Genomic DNA, 23560 nt, shown 5'->3' on the forward strand with positions numbered 1-23560 from the left:
GCCACATTTATATAGTATTTTCTGGCCTTTATTCATGTGTTAAGTAGTAAGCATTATACTGTAGTACAATAATATTTATTAAGTGCTGATGAATACATTACAATATTATTTACTGAGTGCTCAAGACAGATCCAGTACCAGCCCTCTTGAGGAGTGACAACAGTGGTGGGTGAGAGATGATGAGTTGAGGAGTGACAACAGTGGTGGGTGAGAGATGATGAGTTGAGGAGTGACAACAGTGGTGGGTGAGAGATGATGAGTTGAGGAGTGACAACAGTGGTGGGTGAGAGATGATGAGTTGAGGTGACAACAGTGGTGGGTGAGAATGATGAGTTGGTGACAACAGTGGTGGGTGAGAGATGATGAGTTGAGGGTGACAACAGTGGTGGTGAGAGATGATGAGTTGAGGAGGCAACAGTGGTGGGTGAGAGATGATGAGTTGAGGAGTGACAACAGTGGTGGGTGAGAGATGATAGTTGAGGTGACAACAGTGGTGGGTGAGAGATGATGAGTTGAGGGTGACAACAGTGGTGGGTGAGATGATGAGTTGAGGGTGACAACAGTGGTGGGTGAGATGATGGTTGGTGACACAGTGGTGGGTGAGTGATGGACAGGTGGGTGAGATGATGAGTTCTGGCAACACTATTGGTGAGAGCCGGGACAATCCTCTTCTTCACGGCTTTTGGCGTTTCTTGACCCGGATTCGGAGTTCACATTTAGAGATGTTACGTTCCAGTATATAGCATCACTCTGGCCAAGACCTTACCAGCCACGGCCAGTAGCGAAATGCCCCTCCTAATGCCACAGATCGATTTGTCCCCCACCTGTTTATATATATTGTGGCTAAGCTTGTATCCTTCCAGGGCCAGGGTTCTTGTTATTCTCCATGGGTGTGACAGCCAAGGTAAACTCAGAGAAGGTTGGTGGGAGCTAAAGTCCTTGTATCATGGGTTAGGTAAGAAGTTGATCCAATACTGAGAGGTCGCCTTGATTAGGTCGGTTGAGTAGAGCCCGATAGTGTTTTGGTCCTTTCAATAAGAGTTGTGCCATCAGCAGATTTGAGGGGTGTCACGAATAGTTCTTTGGGCCATAGATGGTCTTCACTGCACCATAAAAGTTATGCATATCACTAGTATCTGCATACGATTGTATCTCTTGTGCCTTTGTAGAATCCTTAAAGTGTTTTGTACCTCTGCTCTAAGGCTTTGCCATTGTTTCTTCAGCCCTTCAGATGATGGGTTAATGTGAGAGGCAATGTGCGCCTTGTGCATCTTCTCTGAAAGAGTGGTTATTTCCACGGCAATTTTCAACAAGCAAGTTTTGGTGTTTCTCGTCTCTGAAGCCAATGGTATTGACTGCTGTCTTGTAGAGTACTCAAGGAGGCTCATATTTCATCTAAGGAGTTATTATGGTTCAGGAGGGGCTCTATGCTAGTTAGGTTCTCAGCCAAGGCCGAAGGTCACTGCGTGTATTATTGTTCTTCAACACAGCACAATTTAACCATTTCTTATTAGATCTTTGTTTATGTGTTTTTGGGCAGATTAGAAGGCGGAGTATACTCATAATTGAGTGGTGATCAGTCCAGCACTCTGCAGGATACATTGCACATGTCAACCTGTAATATGAACACTATTATGCAGTACTGTATTTGCTGCAAAATAATTTGACTGCACTCTAACATGCCCACTCTCTAATGCTGGGATGCAAGATGGTGCCTGTTGTGAGGTCAGCCAAACTCGTCCTACTCCTTGGTCCTGGGGAAGTGTGTGTCTCCAGTATTTGCACTGGCACGGCACTTGGTTTTAAACACTTAAAAAAAAAAAAAAAACGAGGGCTGTACTCTACTTATAAATGCAATATATCAACAAAAGAGATTATTAATAAGGTTCAGTGTATCAAACTGGTGTCCTTTATGTACCAACAAGAGTTATACTAATGTGATCCTTTGTCCATACATCAGGCAAGATTCGTGGAGAGCATTTAAGGCCCTGGTAATTGCTTCCTTGGCGTCTCTCGGGAAATAGGAGCCGTCTTCTTCCTGGTTGTTCTGCCACTTGCCTTTGTCGCTGGATCAATAGCCTTGGCTAATGGTCAGAAAATACAGTTACCAACTGATGAACTGCTGCCCCTAGTTCCAAGTAAGTTAATCCATATTCACAACCTGGTGTTAATGTTGTATTTTGTAGAACCTTTCCCTTGTATTGCCCTTCCTTGGTAATGTAGTATTTTGTAGAACCTTTCATCTGTTTATTGCCCTTCCTACATGTAGTAATGTAACAGAGGAGAAGAGCCTCAAGAATAGTAATACAGCAGATAAGAGTCACCCATCCACACACCATCAGTTTTTAACATCAACCATTATTATTGTATCAGGTCACTGTGTTACCTGGTAGAGTCACGGAGACATTCCATACAAATACTGTCAGATGGTACATTGAAATTACACCATTGCATGTGATCCATGTTATTTGCATACAGTCTTGGTTAATGCCTGTACAATAACACAGAGGAGGACATCTAACATAACTAAATATATGTTTGTCTATACAGTAATGTTTCTTCATTCCAGAAATATATGGAACTAAACCTGCTGGTGCACTGTTGCATAATGGCTCGGATGACAATCTGACATTTTTAGAGTCAACATTTGAGTCTGTTAATATGGCAGTTGATGACTACACAGGCAACTATTCAGACCTGAGGCAACCTGAGGCACACATGACGGCCTTGAATGTTGCCAACTTTTCAACAGGCACTGCGTAAGTTGTCTGTCTGCTGATGATATATTTAAGTGTTTCTAATTCCAGTGCCGTACTGTCTGAGTCAAAGGTTTCGGTCTCCTCCGTGAGCAACAGGCACATTTGGGGAGTTGGTCGGCCCATTTGCTAATAGTTCTTGTTTCTTAAGATATTAAGTTCCGAGATACTTTGATAATGGAGAAAATTATATATTTTATCTTATTATTAATAGAGTACAATCAGAGTTGTTATTTAAATACCATAAAGTGTGTTAAAAGAGAGCCTAGTTACTCATCACCATGACGGAGGAGTGTGTGTGGAGGCCCTGTTCTCTGCCACTTACACACAGTGTACAGTAGTCCAGTAGCCAAACCCTGATTTTTCACCTAACCTGGAAGTAGCGCCCACATAATGTTTTTGGTGTCTTCTGAGTGTCCTGAATCAGTATCCAGATGATGTCACTTTGGCATCCTAGAATTTAAGAAATTCAAGATGGTACAGCCAGAGCAGAAAACTGGCATTTTTTTACTATAAATCATCTGTTCTTGAAGATTTTGGTGCCCAAACATATGTTTTTAAGTCCAGTGCATATATTTTTCAATAAAAATGTGGACTTATTAATTTGAATTGATTTTTAAAAATAGCACATAGTAGTTGGTAAAAAACCATAAGTTCTACAAACTATTGTCATCATTTAATTGTCGATCAACAAATCTTTCTTTACTCTGTACCCGAGGATGAGTATCGTCTGGAGATAGACGAGACGTAATTTTTATTTATCCTACAAAGTGTCTGTAATTTAGCTGTAATATTTTTTATAATATCTTCATGTCAACAAAGAAGAAGCTGTATACCAAGTGATATCTGATGATGAAGGCAGAGTAAAGATGAGACAGAACTAAACTAAAGCGGCATTGTTTGATGAACATTGAAATGTGAAAATCACACTAACAAAATTCTATCTTGAAAAGGGAACTTTAATTGAACAGTCACAGGACACTGAAATGAAACCCTTTTGATGGGTGCCATACTGTGGGTAATAACCTGGTTCAAGGATGCATCGATCATCAGAGATGGGCAGTATCGTGATACCTGTATCAATTGATCCTTTTGAATCGGTATTGCCTTCGCTGCTCAATGAAAGTATCACTGTAGGTATTGCTAGGACCTTTTCTGAAAGGTATTGAAAAAAAGCACATTACTTTATTTTTTTCATAAATATAATTATGTTATATTTAATATAATAGTTGAAAGATCTAATATTTACATTTATATCATATAGTAAAAACATATACGCATATTATTTATTATTTGTGTTTGTATGTTACGCCTCAAACTATAAACTACAGCTGGAGGTTGAGGTTGAGGGTGACGGGCTGAATTGAACAGACTATTCTTGCCTGTCCCTTCACAGTGCTGCCAGATACTACCCAAAGTCTCAATTTATCCCAAATTTTCAGCTGTATACCAGTTTTTCATTTTTTTAGTAAAATAGAGGTAAATCTCCGAATTTTTATACTCTATGTGTTTATCCCCAAAAAATTCTGAAAATTCTTTATTTTATACTGTATTACTTATTAATGAGTCAATCCATCATGCAAGTTGACTTGTGTTTCATGAACTATCCACATATGTGTAGTGATCTCTTGGTGTGGAGAGTCGGCATTCCTACAATACAACATGGACAGGACTGATTCCCTGTCAGCTTACAGTTGCAATTGAGGGGTTTTCCAGTCATAGCCATTAGCCTTATCCAATGTTTGGGATGAAATGAGTGGAAATTACACCTTATTGTATTGATTTTTGTGTACAGGAGATACAGATGTCAGATTTGGGCAGTAACGCTTGGGACAGTAGAGAGGATGATTGATCAGAGCAAGATAAGTATACTGTCACTGACAACAGAGAACTTTGGAAGGCCAAAGAATATGGAATTAGTGTCCCTCTAGCACAAGAATACACCAAAGATGAGGAGCTAAGAGAATTCTATGGCTGTGACCAGGACAACTCTGAAGATGATTTTGTATTTTCCAATTTACACATTGAAGTTGTTTATGCAGAAGAGATAGTTCTTCCCACACACCTGAGATGCCATACCATTAGTCTTGTCTGCACCACTGATGCTAAGTCTGTGATAAGGATCACACTCTAAGCTTCATAGTGTTAGGAGTAAGTGTTCTGCCCTCTGAACTTATTCTGGCAGACCAAAATCTGCAAAATCATCAAGGAAACACTGAACTGTCAGTTAAGATTACCATGTGCCATGATATCTCCATCTTGACAGCTTATCTTTTCTTTTAAAGCACAAGGATTAACTAAATAAAACAATGTCTCGCTTGGCTTGTCAACCTTCATCGAAGATTGTCACTGTACTGCAACCCTTGCATTAGGTCTACAGGTTGTAATCAGACAAACAGTGCTTCAGCATGCATCCTCCCCACGCCTCGCGGTAGAGAAATGGAGCGACTTTAATTCAGCACTTATTAAGTCACTGTCAACTCCTCTCCAGTTGCATCAGGCTTCTCTAAACCCTTAAGACATTATGAGCCTCGATGATTCTCATGACAGTAATCAGCCATTTGGGAATGAGCGTATCAAACCCTAGCTCAAGTTAAGATGGTTGACAATAACTAGAAATACAATACAGGCATCATAATGAAACGAGTTCAAGAAATGTTGGTGAATGCCGTTAAAAATCTGGGTGAACATTCAACATGCACACTCAGCACAAGTCATGATGATGAGCAGAGGACAATGTATCTGATGAAAGTTGAGATGTTTTGAATATGAATGTGCTTCAACCACTGTCACTCCAGATGAAGGCTCATCTGAGTGGAGGTGTTAAAAACCGGGACTCCAACCAATGCGTTGTCCTCACTACTTCAGTACCGGGAATTGTGAAAGTTTTATGACATACAACACCCTCTTATTCGTGTGGACTACATTCACTCTTCAAAGAGAAGTAGACTATCACATAAGGTGTTTGGTGAACTGGTCTCTCTTGAAAGGCAATAATTATTAATTTACTAGGTTCATTAATATTATATCTTGGAAGGTAGGTCACATGCTTTTGGAGATCATCAGTTACACTTTTCTGTTGTGTTCATTGTTTGTATTATAATCAATACCAAAATTACAAATTACATATATGGAATTTATTTTTTCTAATACTAAAGTATGGATATCATTTTAATCATCTATGTGTAAAGTAGTATTGATGTATTGTGTATTGATGTATGGATATGCTTAATCATCTATAGTACAGTATTGATGTATTGGTATCAATTAGACAATTATCGTATTGATGCCATTGCTGGGCATCAACTGATTTTGATTCAGAACACCGAGACATTAAAAACATGAAAGAAACATAGTGCTAACACTACCAGGTTCACCCTCTGGCTGCCAAACTAGTGTGAGGGCCCCAGTTGGTGTGAGATAATTATTTGCATGTTTGAATCAACAGAGCCCAACCAGTTTTTTATGGAAAGGTGAATATGGTTTTGGCCGTTGTCAGTAACTTATACCAGTATAATGTTTACTGTACTAGTTTTATGTCAACTTTATTTCAGAACCAGAAACAAGTAAACTTGGAGGTGCTCTTCAACGACACATACGCTGATTCCATTCCGATAGTCATCAACCTCATCAGTAATGCCATATTAGGTGAGTTCATAAACATTCTTGATGGGCTACTAGTGTTGGTCTGGGGTATAGTACTGTGTTATACTACTAGTGTTGGTCTGGGGTACAGTAATTGTGTTATACTACTACTGTTGGTCTGGGGTATGTGCACTGTGTTATACTACTTGTGTTGGTCTGTGTAGAACTGTGTTATACTACTAGTGTTGGTCTAAAGGTAATGTTATACTACTACTGTTGGGGTTCAATAGTACTGTGTTATACTACTAGTGTTGGTCTGGGGTGTACTGTGTTGTGCTATTGGTGTTGGTCTGGGGTACAGTACTGTCTTATACTACTAGTGTTGGTCTGAGTACAGTACTGTGTTATACTTACTAGTGTTATTACAGTACTGTGTTTTTACTAGTGTTGGTCTGGGGTTTGTACTGTGTTGTACTACGTTGCTGTTCAGCAAACTAGTGCTGCCAGTGCTAGTTCTGGGGGGTACAGTACTGTGTTTTTACTACTAGTGTTGGTCTGGGTGCAGTACTGTGTTATACTACTAGTGTTGGTCTGGGTACAGTACTGTAGGCATTACTAGTGTTGGTCAGTAATAGTACTGTGTTATACTAGCTATTCAGTAGGTTGGAGTTATACTACTGTTTCGTGTATAGACTACTATGTTGGTCTGGGGGTACTGCGTTATACTACTAGTGTTGGTCTGGGTACAGTACGTTATACTACTTGTTGGTCTGGGGTACAGTACTGTGTTATACTACTAGTGTTGGTCGTATGGTAATTGTGTTATTATTGTTCAGTCTGGGGTCAGTACTGTGTTATACTACGTGTTGTTCAAAGGTACTGTGTTATACTACTAGTGTTGGTCTGGGGGCAGAAATGTGTTATGCTACTAGTGTTGGTCTGGGGTACAGTACTGTGTTATACTACTAGTGTTGGTCTGGGTTGGTACTGAGTTATACTACTAGTGTTGGTCTGGGGCAGTACTGTGTTATGAGTATTATTTGTAGTTACTGTGTTACAGTAGTACTAGTGTTATGTAGTATTGATACATAGTGTTATTGGGTATAATTGTGTACCACTAGTGTTGGTCTGGGGTATAGTTTACTACAGTGTCTAAAGGCACTGTGTTATACTACTAGTAAGGGTCTGGTGGCTATAACGTTATACTTCATTAGTGTTGGTCTTACATTGTGTTGTATTATTACTAGTGTTGGTCTGGGGTACAGTACTGTGTTATACTACTAGTGTTGGTCTAGTAAGTACTGTGTTATACTTATAGTGTTGGTCGGTACAGTACTGTGTTATACTATAGTGTTGGTTCAGTACTATTTTATACTACTAGTGTTGTCTGGGTACAATTGTGTTATACTACTAGTGTTGGTCAGAGCAGTACTGTGTTATACTACTAGTGTTGGTCTGGGTAGCACATATGCTATACTACTAAGGGTCGGATCAGTGTTTGTTCAGTGTGTGTTATACTACTAGTGTTGGTCTGGGGTACAGTACTGTGTTATACTATAAGTGTTGGTCTGGGGTACAGTACTGTGTTATACTACTAGTGTTGGTCTGGGGTACAGTACTGTGTTATACTACTAGTGTTGGTCTGGGGTACAGTACTGTGTTATACTACTAGTGTTGGTCTAGTACAGTACTGTGTTATACAAAGAACTTTTAAATATAGACTATTTTAGACTGAGTTAGTAATGGTTGTCCGGACTAAATGTTATTATTCACCACAACTCTTACACCACAACTCACACACCACAACTCACACACCACAACTCTCACACCACAACAACTACAACTCTCACACCACAACCTCACACACCACACAACTCACACAACCACAACCCACACACCACAACTCACACACCACAACTCACACACCACAACTCACACACCACAACCCTCACACCACAACTCACACACCACAACTCACACACCACAACTCACACACCACAACTCACACACCACAACTCACACACCACAACTCACACACCACAACTCACACACCACAACTCACACACCACAACTCACACACCACAACTCACACACCACCCTCAATATTATATAATACTTGACAAAAGATTTACTCTTTGAGAGAATATGTTATTTTGGGAAGTTATATTACAAGACACTGTGGTGTACTGCAGCTGTGGTGTACTGCAGCTGTGGTGTACTACAGCTGTATTATCACAGGGTGTTGTGTACCTCCCTGATGCAGCTGTGGTGTACTGCAGCTGTATGATCACAGGGTGTTGTATACCTCCCTGGTGCAGCTGTGGTGTATTGCAAGTGTATGAATTCGCCGGCAGCTTCTGTGCCAAACAACAGCGTCAAGCGGTCTTTTGCCGCTTTATAACCTGGCGCTCTTTTCTCCTCCTTGGAGATATAGGTCCTCTCAGGCATCCTCCTCCAAAACAGACCAGTCTCATCCACATTGAAGACTTGCTTCGGTGATGTTTTTGACTTCTGGCGGGAATGTCTCGGCAGCAACCGTATCTGAACTGGCAGCTTCACCAGTCATCTTTATGTTGTGGAAGTTATACCGACGCTTAAATAATTGAAACCATCCTTGGCTGGCCATAAAGGTCTCTTCCTTCGATCCTTCACCCTCTGCTGCCCCATCCTTGGCTGGCCATAAAGGTCTCTTCCTTCGATCCTTCACCCTCTGCTGCCCCATCCTCGGCTGGCCATAAAGGTCTCTTCCTTCGATCCTTCACCCTCTGCTGCCCCATCCTCGGCTGGCCATAAAGGTCTCTTCCTTCGATCCTTCACCCTCTGCTGCCCCATCCTTGGCTGGCCATAAAGGTCTCTTCCTTCGATCCTTCACCCTCTGCTGCCCCATCCTCGGCTGGCCATAAAGGTCTCTTCCTTCGATCCTTCACCCTCTTCTGCCTTTAAGTCGTCAAACAAGGATCTGGCCTTATGCTGGATAACCATAAGGCTCACAGGGGCATTGCATTGATTCTCGTCCTCCATTGCCAGCATCTTTTCCACATTTTCAATCACGGTACTTTGAGTGCGACTTGTCTTTGTTGCACTCAGAGAACTACCACTTCCAGCACTAACCTTAATCTTGTCCATGTTACCGGACAATACCCACTGTTGTGGGGGTTAGACCTAGAGCACCAGCTATGTCCGCCCCACGTTCCCCTTTTTCAATATGGTTTAAAACCTCCATTTTTGAGGCAAAGCTAATGGTCTTACGTTGCCTCTTCACTACACTAGCATCAGTACCACTTGATGGGTGCTTGGAAGCCATTTCGAATGGTTAGAGTACAGTTTTAGAGCAAAAACACTTCAACACGCATGAACACTGTGGTAGCCTGACAAAGACTGACAACGCTTGGGGACGCTGTGTCGTTCCGTGAGTGAGAGGTAGCATGCCAAGATGAGAGAGGGTGATGCGCCTTACAAAGTAGTCCATGACGGCGCTAAAAATTACGTTATCTTGAGTCGTCGGGACGTTAACCGAATTACGTACAGTATTGGTATCTAGAGAGTAGCGACGTTATAACGAATCAACGCTACTGGGGGCAACGTTAAATAAGGAAATACTGTATTGTCAGTACAGTACTTGTTTCAATTCTTTTCAAATTAATATTGTCACAATCTATCTGTCTCTGTCTATCTATCTGTCTGTCTGTCTTTGACTGACTGTCTGTCTGTCTGTCTGTCTGTCTGTCTGTCTGTCTGTCTGTCTGTCTGTCTGTCTATATATCTCTGACGTTCGTCTTGATACCTCCAAAATGTTCTATACTACTGAGGGTATACACAAACACTTGTTATCTTAAAAGTAGGTTCTATTCTCGTACGGGAGATATATACAAGGGGACCAAGAAGCTCGCGTCCGCACCACAAGGACTGGCTGTCTTCACTCTCTCTATGTATTACTGCGCCCTGGGATGTACAGATGCCAGCATTCACAAGCTGAATACATAAAGTATAAATATGATAATTTATATACATTATATGGTGCACAATAAACGGAAATATTACATAGAATTAATACATGTTCTGCAATACTTACTATACAAAATTAATAGAGTAATATAAGAGTAATATAATAATACACAGCTTAAGGTACTACTTCGTGTCCATATCATACAATATCTATCTATTAATTATTTTTATCTTTATTTCAGATCGTTTGGTGAGAAGGATATGATCAATACATCGTCTCAGTCTCTACCAGCCGTCAGAGGGGCACTAAAATTTGATGCCACAACATTTACAGCACCTATGATGATTGGTCTTACCTTCACCATTATTTCTGCTGGGCTTGGCATTGAATGTGTGTATGACAGAGAGGTGAGTAGTGGTGAAGTAACCTTATCCAGTACTTTTTAACCATCACCTTTAAAGGCTAAGCCGTCCATAACCTCGTGGGCGATCACTCAGCGAAGACTTTGCTCCTTCTGGTTCTTTAAATAGTACATACCTGCCCGCCTCATTCTCCTCGGTTAGCTTTCTCACTGAGACGCCTTTCTCCAGCTTCGTCACAACAACCACCTTCTTTACGATACTGTACACGAAGACTGATGTTTGCACTACCTCAATCAGCCATGGGGGCTGTCAGGGCTGTGTAGAACTCCAAGAAACAGGAGAACAAGTGAAGTATTCTCATATAGATCAATGTACAGTGCGGTGATATCTCCGTTAGCCGGAACAATTGGTACAGAGCACTTCTGGGAATGAGAGATTTCCGGGTAACGAGACGACTCTCTCAAAGCCGGAAAAAATCCCTCATACCCGTAATTTTTCCGAGTGACGGTAAATATTTCTCATAATTTCTAGAAAATGTGCCTCATTTTCATCTCGCAAACTCGGAAAAAACTCCCCCATCCCGGAAATTTCAGGGTATCGAGAAAATTTTCTTGGAATTTTCCAGAAAATGTGCCCCTCGGAAAATCGTTCCCAAAGCCGGAGTTTTCCGTAAATTTACGGCTTTGGGAACGATTTTCCGAGAAAATTTCAATTCTGGCTATTGAAGAGTTCCGGGTTTGAGGGATTCCGGCTAAAGGAGATATTACTGTCATGAACATAGTGAGGTGACCAGTACCTCTGTTAACACTGTACCACCATAGTGAGGTGACCAATACCTCTGTTAACACTGTACTACCATAGTGAGGTGACCAGTACCTCTGTTAACACTGTACCACCATAGTGAGGTGACCAGTACCTCTGTTAACACTGTACCACCATAGTGAGGTGACCAGTACCTCTGTTAACACTGTACCACCATAGTGAGGTGACCAGTACCTCTGTTAACACTGTACCACCATAGTGAGGTGACCAGTACCTCTGTTAACACTGTACCACCATAGTGAGGTGACCAGTACCTCTGTTAACACTGTACCACCATAGTGAGGTGACCAGTACCTCTGTTAACACTGTACCACCATAGTGAGGTGACCAGCACCTTCTGTTAACACTGTACTACCATAGTGAGGTGACCAGTACCTCTGCACTGTACTACCATAGAGGTGACCAGTACTCTGTTAACACTGTACTACCATAGTGAGGTACCAAATATCTTGTTAACACTGTACTACCATAGTGAGTGACCAGTACTCTGTTAACACTGTACTACCATAGTGAGTGATTAATACCTCTGTTAACACTGTACCAATAGTGAGGTGACCAGTCCTCTGTTAACACTGTACTAACATAGTGAGGTGACCAATACCTCTGTTAACACTGTACCACCATAGTGAGGTGACCAGTACCTCTGTTAACACTGTACCACCATAGTGAGGTGACCAGTACCTCTGTTAACACTGTACTACCATAGTGAGTGACCAAACCTCTGTTAACACTGTACTACCATAGTGAGGTGACCAGTACCCTGTTAACACTGTACTACCATAGTGAGGTGACCAATACTCTGTTAACACTGTACCACCATAGTGAGGACCAGTACCTCTGTTAACACTGTACTACCATAGTGGGAGGTGACCAATACCTCTGTTAACACTGTACTACCATAGTGAGGTGACCAGTACCTCTGTTAACACTGTACCACCATAGTGAGGTGACCCACTCTGTTAACACTCGACTACCATAGTGAGGTGACCAGTACCTCTGTTAACACTGTACTACCATAGTGAGGTGACCAATACCTCTGTTAGCCACTGTACCACCATAGTGAGGTGACCAGTACCTCTGTTAACACTGTACTACCATAGTGAGGACTAGTTCTGTTAACACTGTACCACCATAGTGAGGTGACCAATACCTCTGTTAACACTGTACTACCATAGTGAGGTGACCAGTACCTCTGTTAACACTGTACTACCATAGTGAGGTGACCAATACTTGTTAACACTGTACCACCATAGTGAGGTGACCAGCACTTCTGTTAACACTGTACTTACCATAGTGAGGTGACCAGTACCTCTGTTAACACTGTACCACCATAGTGAGGTACCAAACTCTGTTAACACTGTACTACTATAGTGAGGTGACCAGTACTCTGTTAACACTGTACCACCATAGTGAGGCATCACCTCTGTTAACACTGTACTACCATAGGAGGTGACTCAGTACCTCTGTAACACTGTACTACCATAGTGAGGTGACCACACTCTGTTAACACTGTACCACCATAGTGAGGTGACCAATACCTCTGTTAACACTGTACCACCATAGTGAGGTGACCAATACCTCTGTTAACACTGTACCACCATATAGTGACCAGCAATTTGTTAACACTGTACTACCATAGTGAGGTGACCAATACCTCTGTTAACACTGTACCACCATAGTGAGGTGACCAGTACCTCTGTTAACACTGTACCACCATAGTGAGGTGACCAGTACCTCTGTTAACACTGTACTACCATAGGAGGTGACCAATACCTCTGTTAACACTGTACTACCATAGTGAGGTGACCAGTACCTCTGTTAACACTGTACTACCATAGTGAGGTACCAATACCTCTGTTAACACTGTACCAATTAAGTGAGGTGACCAGTACTCTGTTAACACTGTACTACCATAGTGAGGTGACCAGTACCTCTGTTAACACTGTACCACCATAGTGAGGTGACCAGTACTTGTTAACACTGTACCACCATAGTGAGGTGACCAGTACCTCTGTTAACACTGTACCACCATAGTGAGGTGACCAGGTGGTAGAGAGTTAGGTACGGTATATTGTATATCAACAAGCAACCTCTGACGGCCCTTACATTAATCTGGGTTTTTAATTTAACTAATATTAATTTCAAAAGCTTTGCAAACACAGTAATACTAATGAGACAATAGTTATTTGTGAATCCTCTGCTTCTCACTTCTCGTGACTCATAAACAGCTGCTGATGCATACAGTAGGCTCTCACCAATAACGTTTAATAGGTGCCTGAAAAACACCGTTATTAGCTTAAAACGTTATTTGTGTGACATTAAAATACATGTAAAAGGGTTTATTGGTGCCACCGCCACAAGAATTTCACCCATTTTTCCAAGCCTCCTAACACTTTTTGTTAGATGAAATAAAAAGAATTGTTATTCAATCATCAAAATAAAGAGTTTGAGTAATATAACACTTAGTTTTGGTGGTGCTGGTGATGATTGTTCCAGATTCGAGGGTCACGTAACACTTGCACTGTCTTTCATTCTACAAGCCAACCATTTCACAAGAAAATGCTCTGTTATCACCAACAACCTGTTTCATCGCTTTATCATTCACAGCTCGTTTGATTTCCATCACTACCGAAATATTTTTAGCCAGCACAATACTCTTCTTGCTCTCCACTAGCCTTCTTAATATTTTTACCTGTAGACTAGGACAGTTCAGTTTCCCCACTTTAAAGTTTCCACCAGGTGGCAAATCACCTCCACCACCTCCCTCAGCCCCCACAGGTAAAAATGCGGATGCCATTATTGATCACCGACCCCTAACAACCACTGGTTATAGAGGCGCATAATCTCACACGCGGGGCCCAGCGCTGTATTCCACTGATGCGGGAGAGTGAGTGTGAGGCGGAGCTTACAACTACGTTCAACAAGGCGGCAAACAAATGCTATCATTGATGCGCCGATGCTTCCCCAAAATTGCTATTCAAGAGAATTCAGCTATTATCGAAAAATGGGTACCTATTGTAACTTACTGCATAGAAGTTTGTGACATGGCTTACTGCACACAACCATTCACATATCTTTTGGTCAACCCACAGCATCTAAGGCTGTATTTTGTATCCTGTTTTGTTAAAGTGAGATACAAATATATTATTGTGGGTTCACTAGATCAAAATTTAATTAGTCTTGAATTTTTGGAGATTAGCAGATTCAAACATTTTGGAAACCTACAACATAAACAATCTGAAACCAGTGTTGCCATTTACGGAGACATGTATCACCGCCATATTGAATTGTCAATATGTCATCCTGATTACATATTTACCATTATTTTCTAACTGACCCATACACTTCATTTTAATAGTCTAATAGTATGTTTGAAAGGTAAAAAATCCAATGAAACTTACGAGAATAGTCATCAGAAACACCCAAAAATAATAATATTTATATATAATTATTTAAAATAGCTGTATGCTACAATAAATTACACCACCAGGACTTATAATACATTCACTAATTGATGTTATATATGTATAAAAAAATATAGTTTAATAAAGGTTAAAACAAAATAAAACTAGAAAAAAAACTCCTCATATGATGTATACTTCCTCGAATTTAAGACGGGGTTGTAAGTCTAAAAGGCGAAATATTATAGTAAAATGGTAGTGTCTTTTTCATCTCGCACCACGAGAACTCTCTACTTTACGCCACAATATTTTAAAGGGATATAAAAAAATTTTGTCAGTACACAGTGCAATCACTAACGCCGACTCAAAAAAGAGTGAACCTCACTTTACGCGGTCCAATTGAACCCACGGAGGCCCTTAAAGGAGAACGCAGAAGTGAACAACATAACATATGGATTAAATGAAATAGAGACCGCTGACCCTCAAACTCCACTTTTTCCGACACAATACCTATGTTCTAGTAAAAAACATCTTAATTTTATGATGGTACATGCACAATTAATACTTAAGAGAAATAGAGAAATACAGTCGCCAAGTTAATGTCCATTCAAATAATGGACTCAACTCCTCCCTCTTCTCACACCTCGGCCCTCTCTGAAAAATGTTTGGGGAAAACCACTAGATTTTAAGTATAGTAATAAATAATACCTCAGACTAAAGTTAGATAATATAGTTCACATTGCTGGATTCCTTGTAATACCAGGAATATTTTGAATATAAATGTCATATATTTTGCAATAAAGATAACATATTTACTCAGAGTAAATAAAATACTTGCATTAGATCTAAATTTGTATGTCTAATGCAAAATCTATGATGCTTATATTCAAAATGATCATCAAATTGTAAGAATTCCAGCAATGTAAATTATATTCTGGCTGGATAATTTGTATGAATTTTATGAGCTAAATAAAAAATTATACTTCAATTCACAGATATGATAGATGCACCGCTAAAGTGGGAATTGGTTCTGGCAGGGTACCGCCAGAATGCAGAAACGCTTAAAGTGAAACCGCGAAGCTTAGGTTCACTGTAATTTGAAAAATATTTTATATGACTGGCGTGTCATATGTTCGTGTGGCAGTGAGTCGAAAGTATAAGTCTAGAGTAGCTGTACATATGCAACAATAGAAAATAAAATGTCAAAAGTATAGCAAAATAATAATGACAATAAATTGTGTAACTCAGACTACAGAAGGAGAAAAACACCAAACAGAAATCAAATGGTACAATAAAAATATTTGGGAAAACAAAATATACATCATCATTTTAACCAGTTGCACATACAGTATATATGTATTCATTCTGGCGTACAGCTCATCTTCACTTTCACTGTCATATTCCACATGCTCAGAAATACTGTCTGCATCATTTTCACGTTGATGACAAGACAAACAGAGATCTGTGCAAGGCAAGTTATTTCTCCTGTATGAACATCTCTGGGATGAACAATTGGCTTTGCATTGACATCTGACCAGCTCCTTGATTGCCTGTGGCACAGGAAGAAGCTTTGTAGTGACAGGTAGTTTCTGGATTGTTGCCATACTCCAGGAGGTCAAATGGTGTTTGTACCATACTTGCCGTTGTACCTGCACACATTTGATGTGTTCTTTGAGAGCACCAAGTGTAGGAGGTAAGTTGTTGCTTTCTAATGGGTGTTTACAAAACAGGTGATGCAAGTACCTCTTGGGCAGTATGCTGAGCAGACAAATTTGGCCAATGTCTTCTTCACCTCCTGCATTAGGTTGCCTTCTTCAGGTAGTTTCATCATTGCTTCAATAATGCCACCTTTAGCTTTCACATACTGCTCAAACCATTTTGCTTTGCTTTTTCCAAATTGGTTCTATTTTGACTTGTCTTGTTGCCATTGAAATTGTTGTCTTTTTGCATAACTTGTCAAAGTGTGCATCTCCAGAACTAAGACAACTGTGATACATGAACCATAATACAGTAGGTCTAGGGTGATACATGAGCCATAATACAGTAGGTCTGGGGTGATACATGAACCATAATACAGTAGGTCTAGGGTGATACATGAGCCACAATACAGTAGGTCTAGGTGATACATGAACCATAACAGTAGGTCTAGGGTGTACATGAACCATAATACAGTAGGTCTAGGGTGATACACTGAACCATAATACAGTAGGTCTGGGGTGATACATGAAACATAATACAGTAGGTCTAGGGTGATACATGAACCATAATACAGTAGGTCTAGGTGATACATGAACCATAATACAGTAGGTCTAGGTGATACATGAACCATAATACAGTAGGTCTGGGGTGATACATGAACCATAACAGTAGGTCTGGGGTGATACATGAACCATAATACAGTAGGTCTAGGGTGATACATGAACCATAATACAGTAGGTCTGGGGTGATATGAAACATAATACAGTAGGTCTGGGGTGATACATGAACCATAATACAGTAGGTCTAGGTGATACATGAACCATAATACAGTACTGTACAGCAGAGAGTGTACAGCAGAGGTACAGCAGCAGAGTGTACAGCAGCAGAGTGTACAGCAGAGGTACAGCAGCAGAGTGTACAGCAGCAGTGTGTACAGCAGCAGAGTGTACAGCAGCAGAGTGTACAGCAGCAGAGTACAGCAGCAGAGTGTACAGCAGCAGAGTGTAGCAGCAGCAGTGTACAGCAGCAGAGTGTACAGCAGCAGAGTGTACAGCAGCAGGTGTACAGCAGCAGAGTGTACAGCAGCAGAGGTACAGCAGCAGTGTGTACAGCAGCAGAGTCAGCAGCAGGTACAGCAGCAGTGTAGCAGCAGAGTGTACAGCAGCAGTGTGTACAGCAGCAGAGTGTACAGGCAGTGTGTACAGCAGCAGAGTGCAAGCAGAGTGTACAGCAGCAGTGTGTACAGCAGCAGAGTGTACAGCAGCAGTGTGTACAGCAGCAGAGTACAGCAGCAGAGTGTACAGCAGCAGTGTGTACAGCAGCAGAGTACAGCAGCAGAGTGTACAGCAGCAGAGTGTGTACAGCAGCAGTGTGCAGCAGCAGAGTGTACAGCAGCAGTGTACAGCAGCAGAGGTACAGCAGAGTGTACAGCAGCAGAGTGTACAGCAGAGTGTACAGGCAGAGTGTACAGCAGCAGGTGTACAGCAGAGTGTACAGCAGTGTGTACAGCAGCAGTGTACAGCAGCAGAGTGTAGCAGCAGCAGAGTGTACAGCAGTGAGTGTACAGCAGCAGAGTGTACAGCAGCAGTGTGTACAGCAGCAGAGTGTACAGCAGTGTGTGGCAGCAGAGCACACAGCAGAGTGTACAGCAGCAGTGTACAGCAGCAGAGTGTACAGCAGCAGAGGCAGCAGCAGTGTGTACAGCAGCAGAGTGTACAGCAGCAGAGTACAGCAGCAGAGTGTACAGCAGCAGAGTGTACAGCAGCAGAGTGTACAGCAGCAGTATAGCAGCAGCAGAGTGTACAGCAGCAGAGTGTACAGCAGCAGTGTGTACAGCAGCAGTGTGTGCAGCAGCAGTGTGTACAGCAGCAGAGTGTACAGCAGCAGAGTGTACAGCAGCAGAGTGTACAGCAGCAGTGTGTTCCAGCAGCAGTGTGTGTACAGCAGCAGAGTGTACAGCAGCAGTGTGTACAGCAGCAGAGTGTACAGCAGCAGAGTGTACAGCAGCAGTGTGTACAGCAGCAGTGTGTACAGCAGCAGAGTGTACAGCAGCAGGTACAGCAGCAGAGTGTACAGCAGCAGAGTGTACAGCAGCAGTGTGTACAGCAGCAGTGTGTACAGCAGCAGTGTGTACAGCACCAGTGTGTACAGCAACAGGTGTACAGCAGTAGTGTATAGCAGGAGAGTGTACAGCACCAGTGTGTACAGCAGCAGTGTGTACAGCAGCAGAGTGTACAGCACCAGTGTGTACAGCAGCAGAGTGTACAACACCAGTGTGTACAGCAGTAGTGTAAAGCAGAGAGTGTACAGCAGCAGTGTGTACAGCACCAGTGTGTACAGCAGCAGAGTGTACAGCACCAGTGTGTACAGCAGCAGAGTGTACAACACCAGTGTGTACAGCACCAGTGTGGCAGCAGCAGAGTGTACAGCACCAGAGTGGCAGCAGCGTGGACAGCAGCAGAGTGTACAGCACCAGTGTGCAGCACCAGTGTGTACAGCACCAGTGTGTACAGCACCAGTGTGTACAGCAGCAGAGTGTACAGCACGAGAGTGTACAGCAGCAGCGTGGACAGCAGCAGAGTGTACAGCACCAGTGTGTACAGCACCAGTGTACAGCAGCAGTGTGTACAGCAGCAGTGTGTACAGCAGCAGAGTACAATGAGACAAACTCACATGAAGATTACATATATGTGGAATATTGATAGTAAGAGAAATGTAAAGAGAAGAAGACTTTGGTGGCGTGGCCGTGTTAGTTATTGACTCTGTTAATACACTTAACTTATCTTATGTGTCAATACACATCTATTACGTCTTAAGGACGACCTCTCAAACACCGCTTCGTTACAACTGTTTATTAATTACGACAATGACGTGGACACATTAATAACACCTTCCATTGAAGTTACTAGGACATCATATTACGTTACTAGACACTGATTCTCGGACACGAACATGAAATGAATACACTTCCCACGTAAGTAACTCATCCCATGGAAAGGTCTGACAAACACTCACGTGACCTAGGGGAGGCCTAGCAGGTGGTCCTGGTGTCTCTCTATGGAGATGCTTAGCTGGGCACTGGAGGGAAGTCTTGCGTGACTCTCCTCCCGTGGCGGACTGGGCTGTGGTGAACCTCCTCCGATCCCTGTGTGTCTCTCTCTCCCCAACTCTGTCTCTCTGACACTCTCTCGTGAGGGAGGACTAGGACGTCCTATATATTGGGAGGCGAGACGTCAGGTTGAGCTGATCGGGGCCCTTACATTTGCCCTCGCTAATGTAGGGTCAAGTCTGACTTTTCTGGAGACTATAAGTTGTTGTATATTCTGGAGAAATCTTCAGATGAATGCTTGCTTGTTTACATCGTTGGGGGGCCGTGTGACATGAGAGGCTCTGGTTGATTTGTGGCCCCTTGACTTGGGCTCGAGGGTTACATTTGACCTATATGAGGTTAGGTCTGAGCCTTGTCTGAGATGTACTGTAGTTGTGTATATTGGGAGAGAGTCGGCAGGTGGCTTCTTACATGTTTGTTGGGGCCGTGTGACGTGGGAAGGGGAGCTAGTTGATTTGTAACTCCTTGAGTGGCCGCGAGTGTTACCCTTACACTTGACCCCCCTAATGTCGGGTCAGGTCTGGACTGTTTCTGAGCTGTAAGCTGTGGTCTGACAACCCATCACTACAAGAGTGTACAGCAGTAGTGTGAAGCAGCAAAGTGTACAGCAGCAGAGTGTACAGCAGCAGAGGTACAGCAGCAGAGTACAGCAGCAGAGTGTACAGCAGCAGAGTGTACAGCAGCAGTGTGTACAGCAGCAGAGTGTACAGCAGCAGCAGAGTGTACAGCAGCAGAGTGTACAGCAGCAGAGTGTGTAAGCAGCAGAGTGTCACAGTGTGTCAGCAGCCGCGGAGCAGCAGTCAGCAGCAGAGTGTACAGCAGCAGAGTGTACAGCAGCAGAGTGTACAGCAGCAGTGTGTACAGCAGCAGTGTGTACAGCAGCAGGTGTACAGCAGCGGTGTCAGCGGTCAGCGTGTCATCAGTGTGTCAGCAGCGTCGGCAACTTTTATAATTTCATCTTATATTTTTGTTAATAAGTTTAACATAATAGTGAGAATGATTCTTTGACAAGAACATTGTTTACTTATTACAGTGAACTACAGTACTGTAGGTGTGTTGTGTGAACTACAGTACTGTAGGTGTGTTGTGTGAACTACAGTACTGTAAGTGTGTTGTGTGAACTACAGTACTGTAGGTGTGTTGTGTGAACTACAGTACTGTGTGTTGTGTGAACTACAGTACTGTAAGTGTGTTGTGTGAACTACAGTACTGTAAGTGTGTTGTGTGAACTACAGTACTGTAGGTGTGTTGTGTGAACTACAATACTGTAAGTGTGTTGTGTGAACTACAGTACTGTAGGTGTGTTGTGTTGTGTGAACTACACTACTGTAGGTGTGTTGTGTGAACTACAGTACTGTAAGTGTGTTGTGTGAACTACAGTACTGTAGGTGTGTTGTGTTGTGTGAACTACAGTACTGTAGGTGTGTTGTGTGAACTACAGTACTGTAAGTGTGTTGTGTGAACTACAGTACTGTAAGTGTGTTGTGTGAACTACAGTACTGTAGGTGTGTTGTGTTGTGTGAACTACAGTACTGTAGGTGTGTTGTGTGAACTACAGTACTGTAGGTGTGTTGTGTGAACTACAGTACTGTAAGTGTGTTGTGTGAACTACAGTACTGTAGGTGTGTTGTGTTGTGTGAACTACAGTACTGTAGGTGTGTTGTGTGAACTACAGTACTGTAGGTGTGTTGTGTGAACTACAGTATTGTAAGTGTGTTGTGTGAACTACAGTACTGTAAGTGTGTTGTGTTGTGTGAACTACAGTACTGTAGGTGTGTTGTGTGAACTACAGTACTGTAGGTGTGTTGTGTGAACTACAGTACTGTAGGTGTGTTGTGTGAACTACAGTACTGTAAGTGTGTTGTGTGAACTACAGTACTGTAAGTGTGTTGTGTGAACTACAGTACTGTAGGTGTGTTGTGTTGTGTCGGTCTGTACATACCAATAACTATTCTCTCTTACAGATCATGGCCAGAAGCATCCTCAGACTGAATGGTGTAGGATTCAACTCTTACTTCATGTCGTACTTCGTCGTGTTGGGTGCCATATACATGGTGTCTTACCTGGGTCTACTCATCGTCATCGCTGCATTTCAAGTGCCATCACTCATTATACCACAAGCCTTTGCTGCCATTGCTATCTTGTACTTGCTGTACATACCATGCTCCTTACTCTACTCTGTGGTCTTCTGCTACATTTTTGATAAATCAGAAACTGCCAGACAGTTTTATCCAAATATGTGCACTACAGTAGGAATGGTGGCTTATACTATTGTGTCTCTTGTTGACATATTGGTGGTAGGGATTGACAAAGACAATAAATCTAGCCTTATAGTGCATACAGTTTTCACTGTAGTGTTACCTAATTATATACCATTTGGCCTTATGTATTTTATAAATAAGGTTTACATTGACTGTTCAGTCAAAGGTAACTGTGGTGATCTTACATTTGACAACTACTTTACACCAGAGATAGTTGTTCTTTTTGTGGTAGTTTTGATAGACATTCCTTTCTATTATATCCTCTTGAGAATTGCAGATACACTCAAGTTTGGGGGCAGCTGGCGTGAAGCTCTGTGGATGGTGAGTACCGTACTTTATATGTGACTATAGTATTTCCACACCAACCTGGCGTCTCTACCCTTCTCTAAAAATAGCTGATTGGTTAATAGGAAATGTTTATGTAGCTGTCCATTTAATCAAACTAAATGTGTTCAGAATTAGTAAGCAGATCTGTTATTCTCCAAAATATTGTTAAATATCTGGACTATCAAAATGCAAATGATTTCAAGGCATTAGCACTTCAGAAAGGATGTTAGAAAATTTTAAATATTTATTATAAAAGGTCAAAGTCAAAGATGAATTTGTTTTCAAATGAAGTCTTTTCATTATTTCTTTGTTTTGTACCAAACATAAAACAAACAGAAACAAATGATACCAAACATACAACACAATAGGTAATGAACTACAGTTTGTAGAGCTGGATGTATCCCCAATAATTTATATGACATAAAACTTGATAAGAGTCAATATAAACCTGCACAGTCCAGGGGAGGTAATATGTAGAGATTACTGTGAGTGATCCAAGTTTATTATGAGGGCTTCAAGTGATATGAAGCACCTGTACAGGGGGTCCCTCACTTACCAACACCACTGATAGAGGGCTTCAAGTGATATGAAGCACCTGTACAGGGGGTCCCTCACTTACCAACACCACTGATAGAGGGCTTCAAGTGATATGAAGCACCTGTACAGGGGGTCCCTCACTTACCAACACCACTGATAGAGGGCTTCAAGTGATATGAAGCACCTGTACAGGGGTCCCTCACTGACCAACACCACTGATGGGGGCTTCAGAGTGATGCGAGCACCTGTACAGAGTCCCTCACTTACCAACACCACTGATAGAGAGGGCTTCAAGTGATATGAAGCACCTGCAGGGGTTCCTCACTTACCAACACACCACTGATGGGGCTTCAAGTGATACTTAGAGCACCTGTGGGGGTCCCTCACTGACCAGCCTACACTGATAGGGGCTTCAAGTGATGTGACACCTGCTTGGGGGGTCCCTCGCCTGCCCACCACTGATAGGGGCTTCAGAGTGATATGAAGCACCTGTACAGGAGGGTCCCTCGCCACCAACACACCACTGATGGGGCTTCAAGTGATATGAAGCACCTGTACAGGGGGTCCCTCACTTACCAACACCACTGATAGAGGGCTTCAAGTGATATGAAGCACCTGTACAGGGGGTCCCTCACTTACCAACACCACTGATACAAATAAGGTTAAACTTTACATTTACAGTACAGTATTTTATTTACCTGATGACCTATTTTTTTAATTGAATTTACTGTACGTATTTTGTCATTCTATTTCTTC

The 23560-nt window shown here is 42.1% G+C and overlaps 1 protein-coding gene across 1 annotated transcript in view; it reads left to right on the forward strand.

Moving 5' to 3' along the window:
- The first annotated feature begins 3793 nt into the window (after positions 1 to 3793).
- LOC121874546 (cholesterol transporter ABCA5-like) overlaps positions 3794 to 23560 on the forward strand; it is an 84978-nt gene continuing 65211 nt past the window's right edge. The window contains exons 1-5 of the mRNA XM_042378732.1: positions 3794 to 3918; positions 4644 to 4761; positions 6311 to 6403; positions 10527 to 10694; positions 21644 to 22261. Coding sequence (XP_042234666.1) covers positions 3794 to 3918; positions 4644 to 4761; positions 6311 to 6403; positions 10527 to 10694; positions 21644 to 22261 — 1122 coding nt within the window. The remainder of the gene's footprint in view (positions 3919 to 4643; positions 4762 to 6310; positions 6404 to 10526; positions 10695 to 21643; positions 22262 to 23560) is intronic.

This window comes from Homarus americanus, unplaced genomic scaffold, assembly GCF_018991925.1.
Source record: "Homarus americanus isolate GMGI-L3 unplaced genomic scaffold, GMGI_Hamer_2.0 scaffold55640, whole genome shotgun sequence".
NCBI classification, from domain to species: Eukaryota; Metazoa; Arthropoda; class Malacostraca; order Decapoda; family Nephropidae; genus Homarus; species Homarus americanus.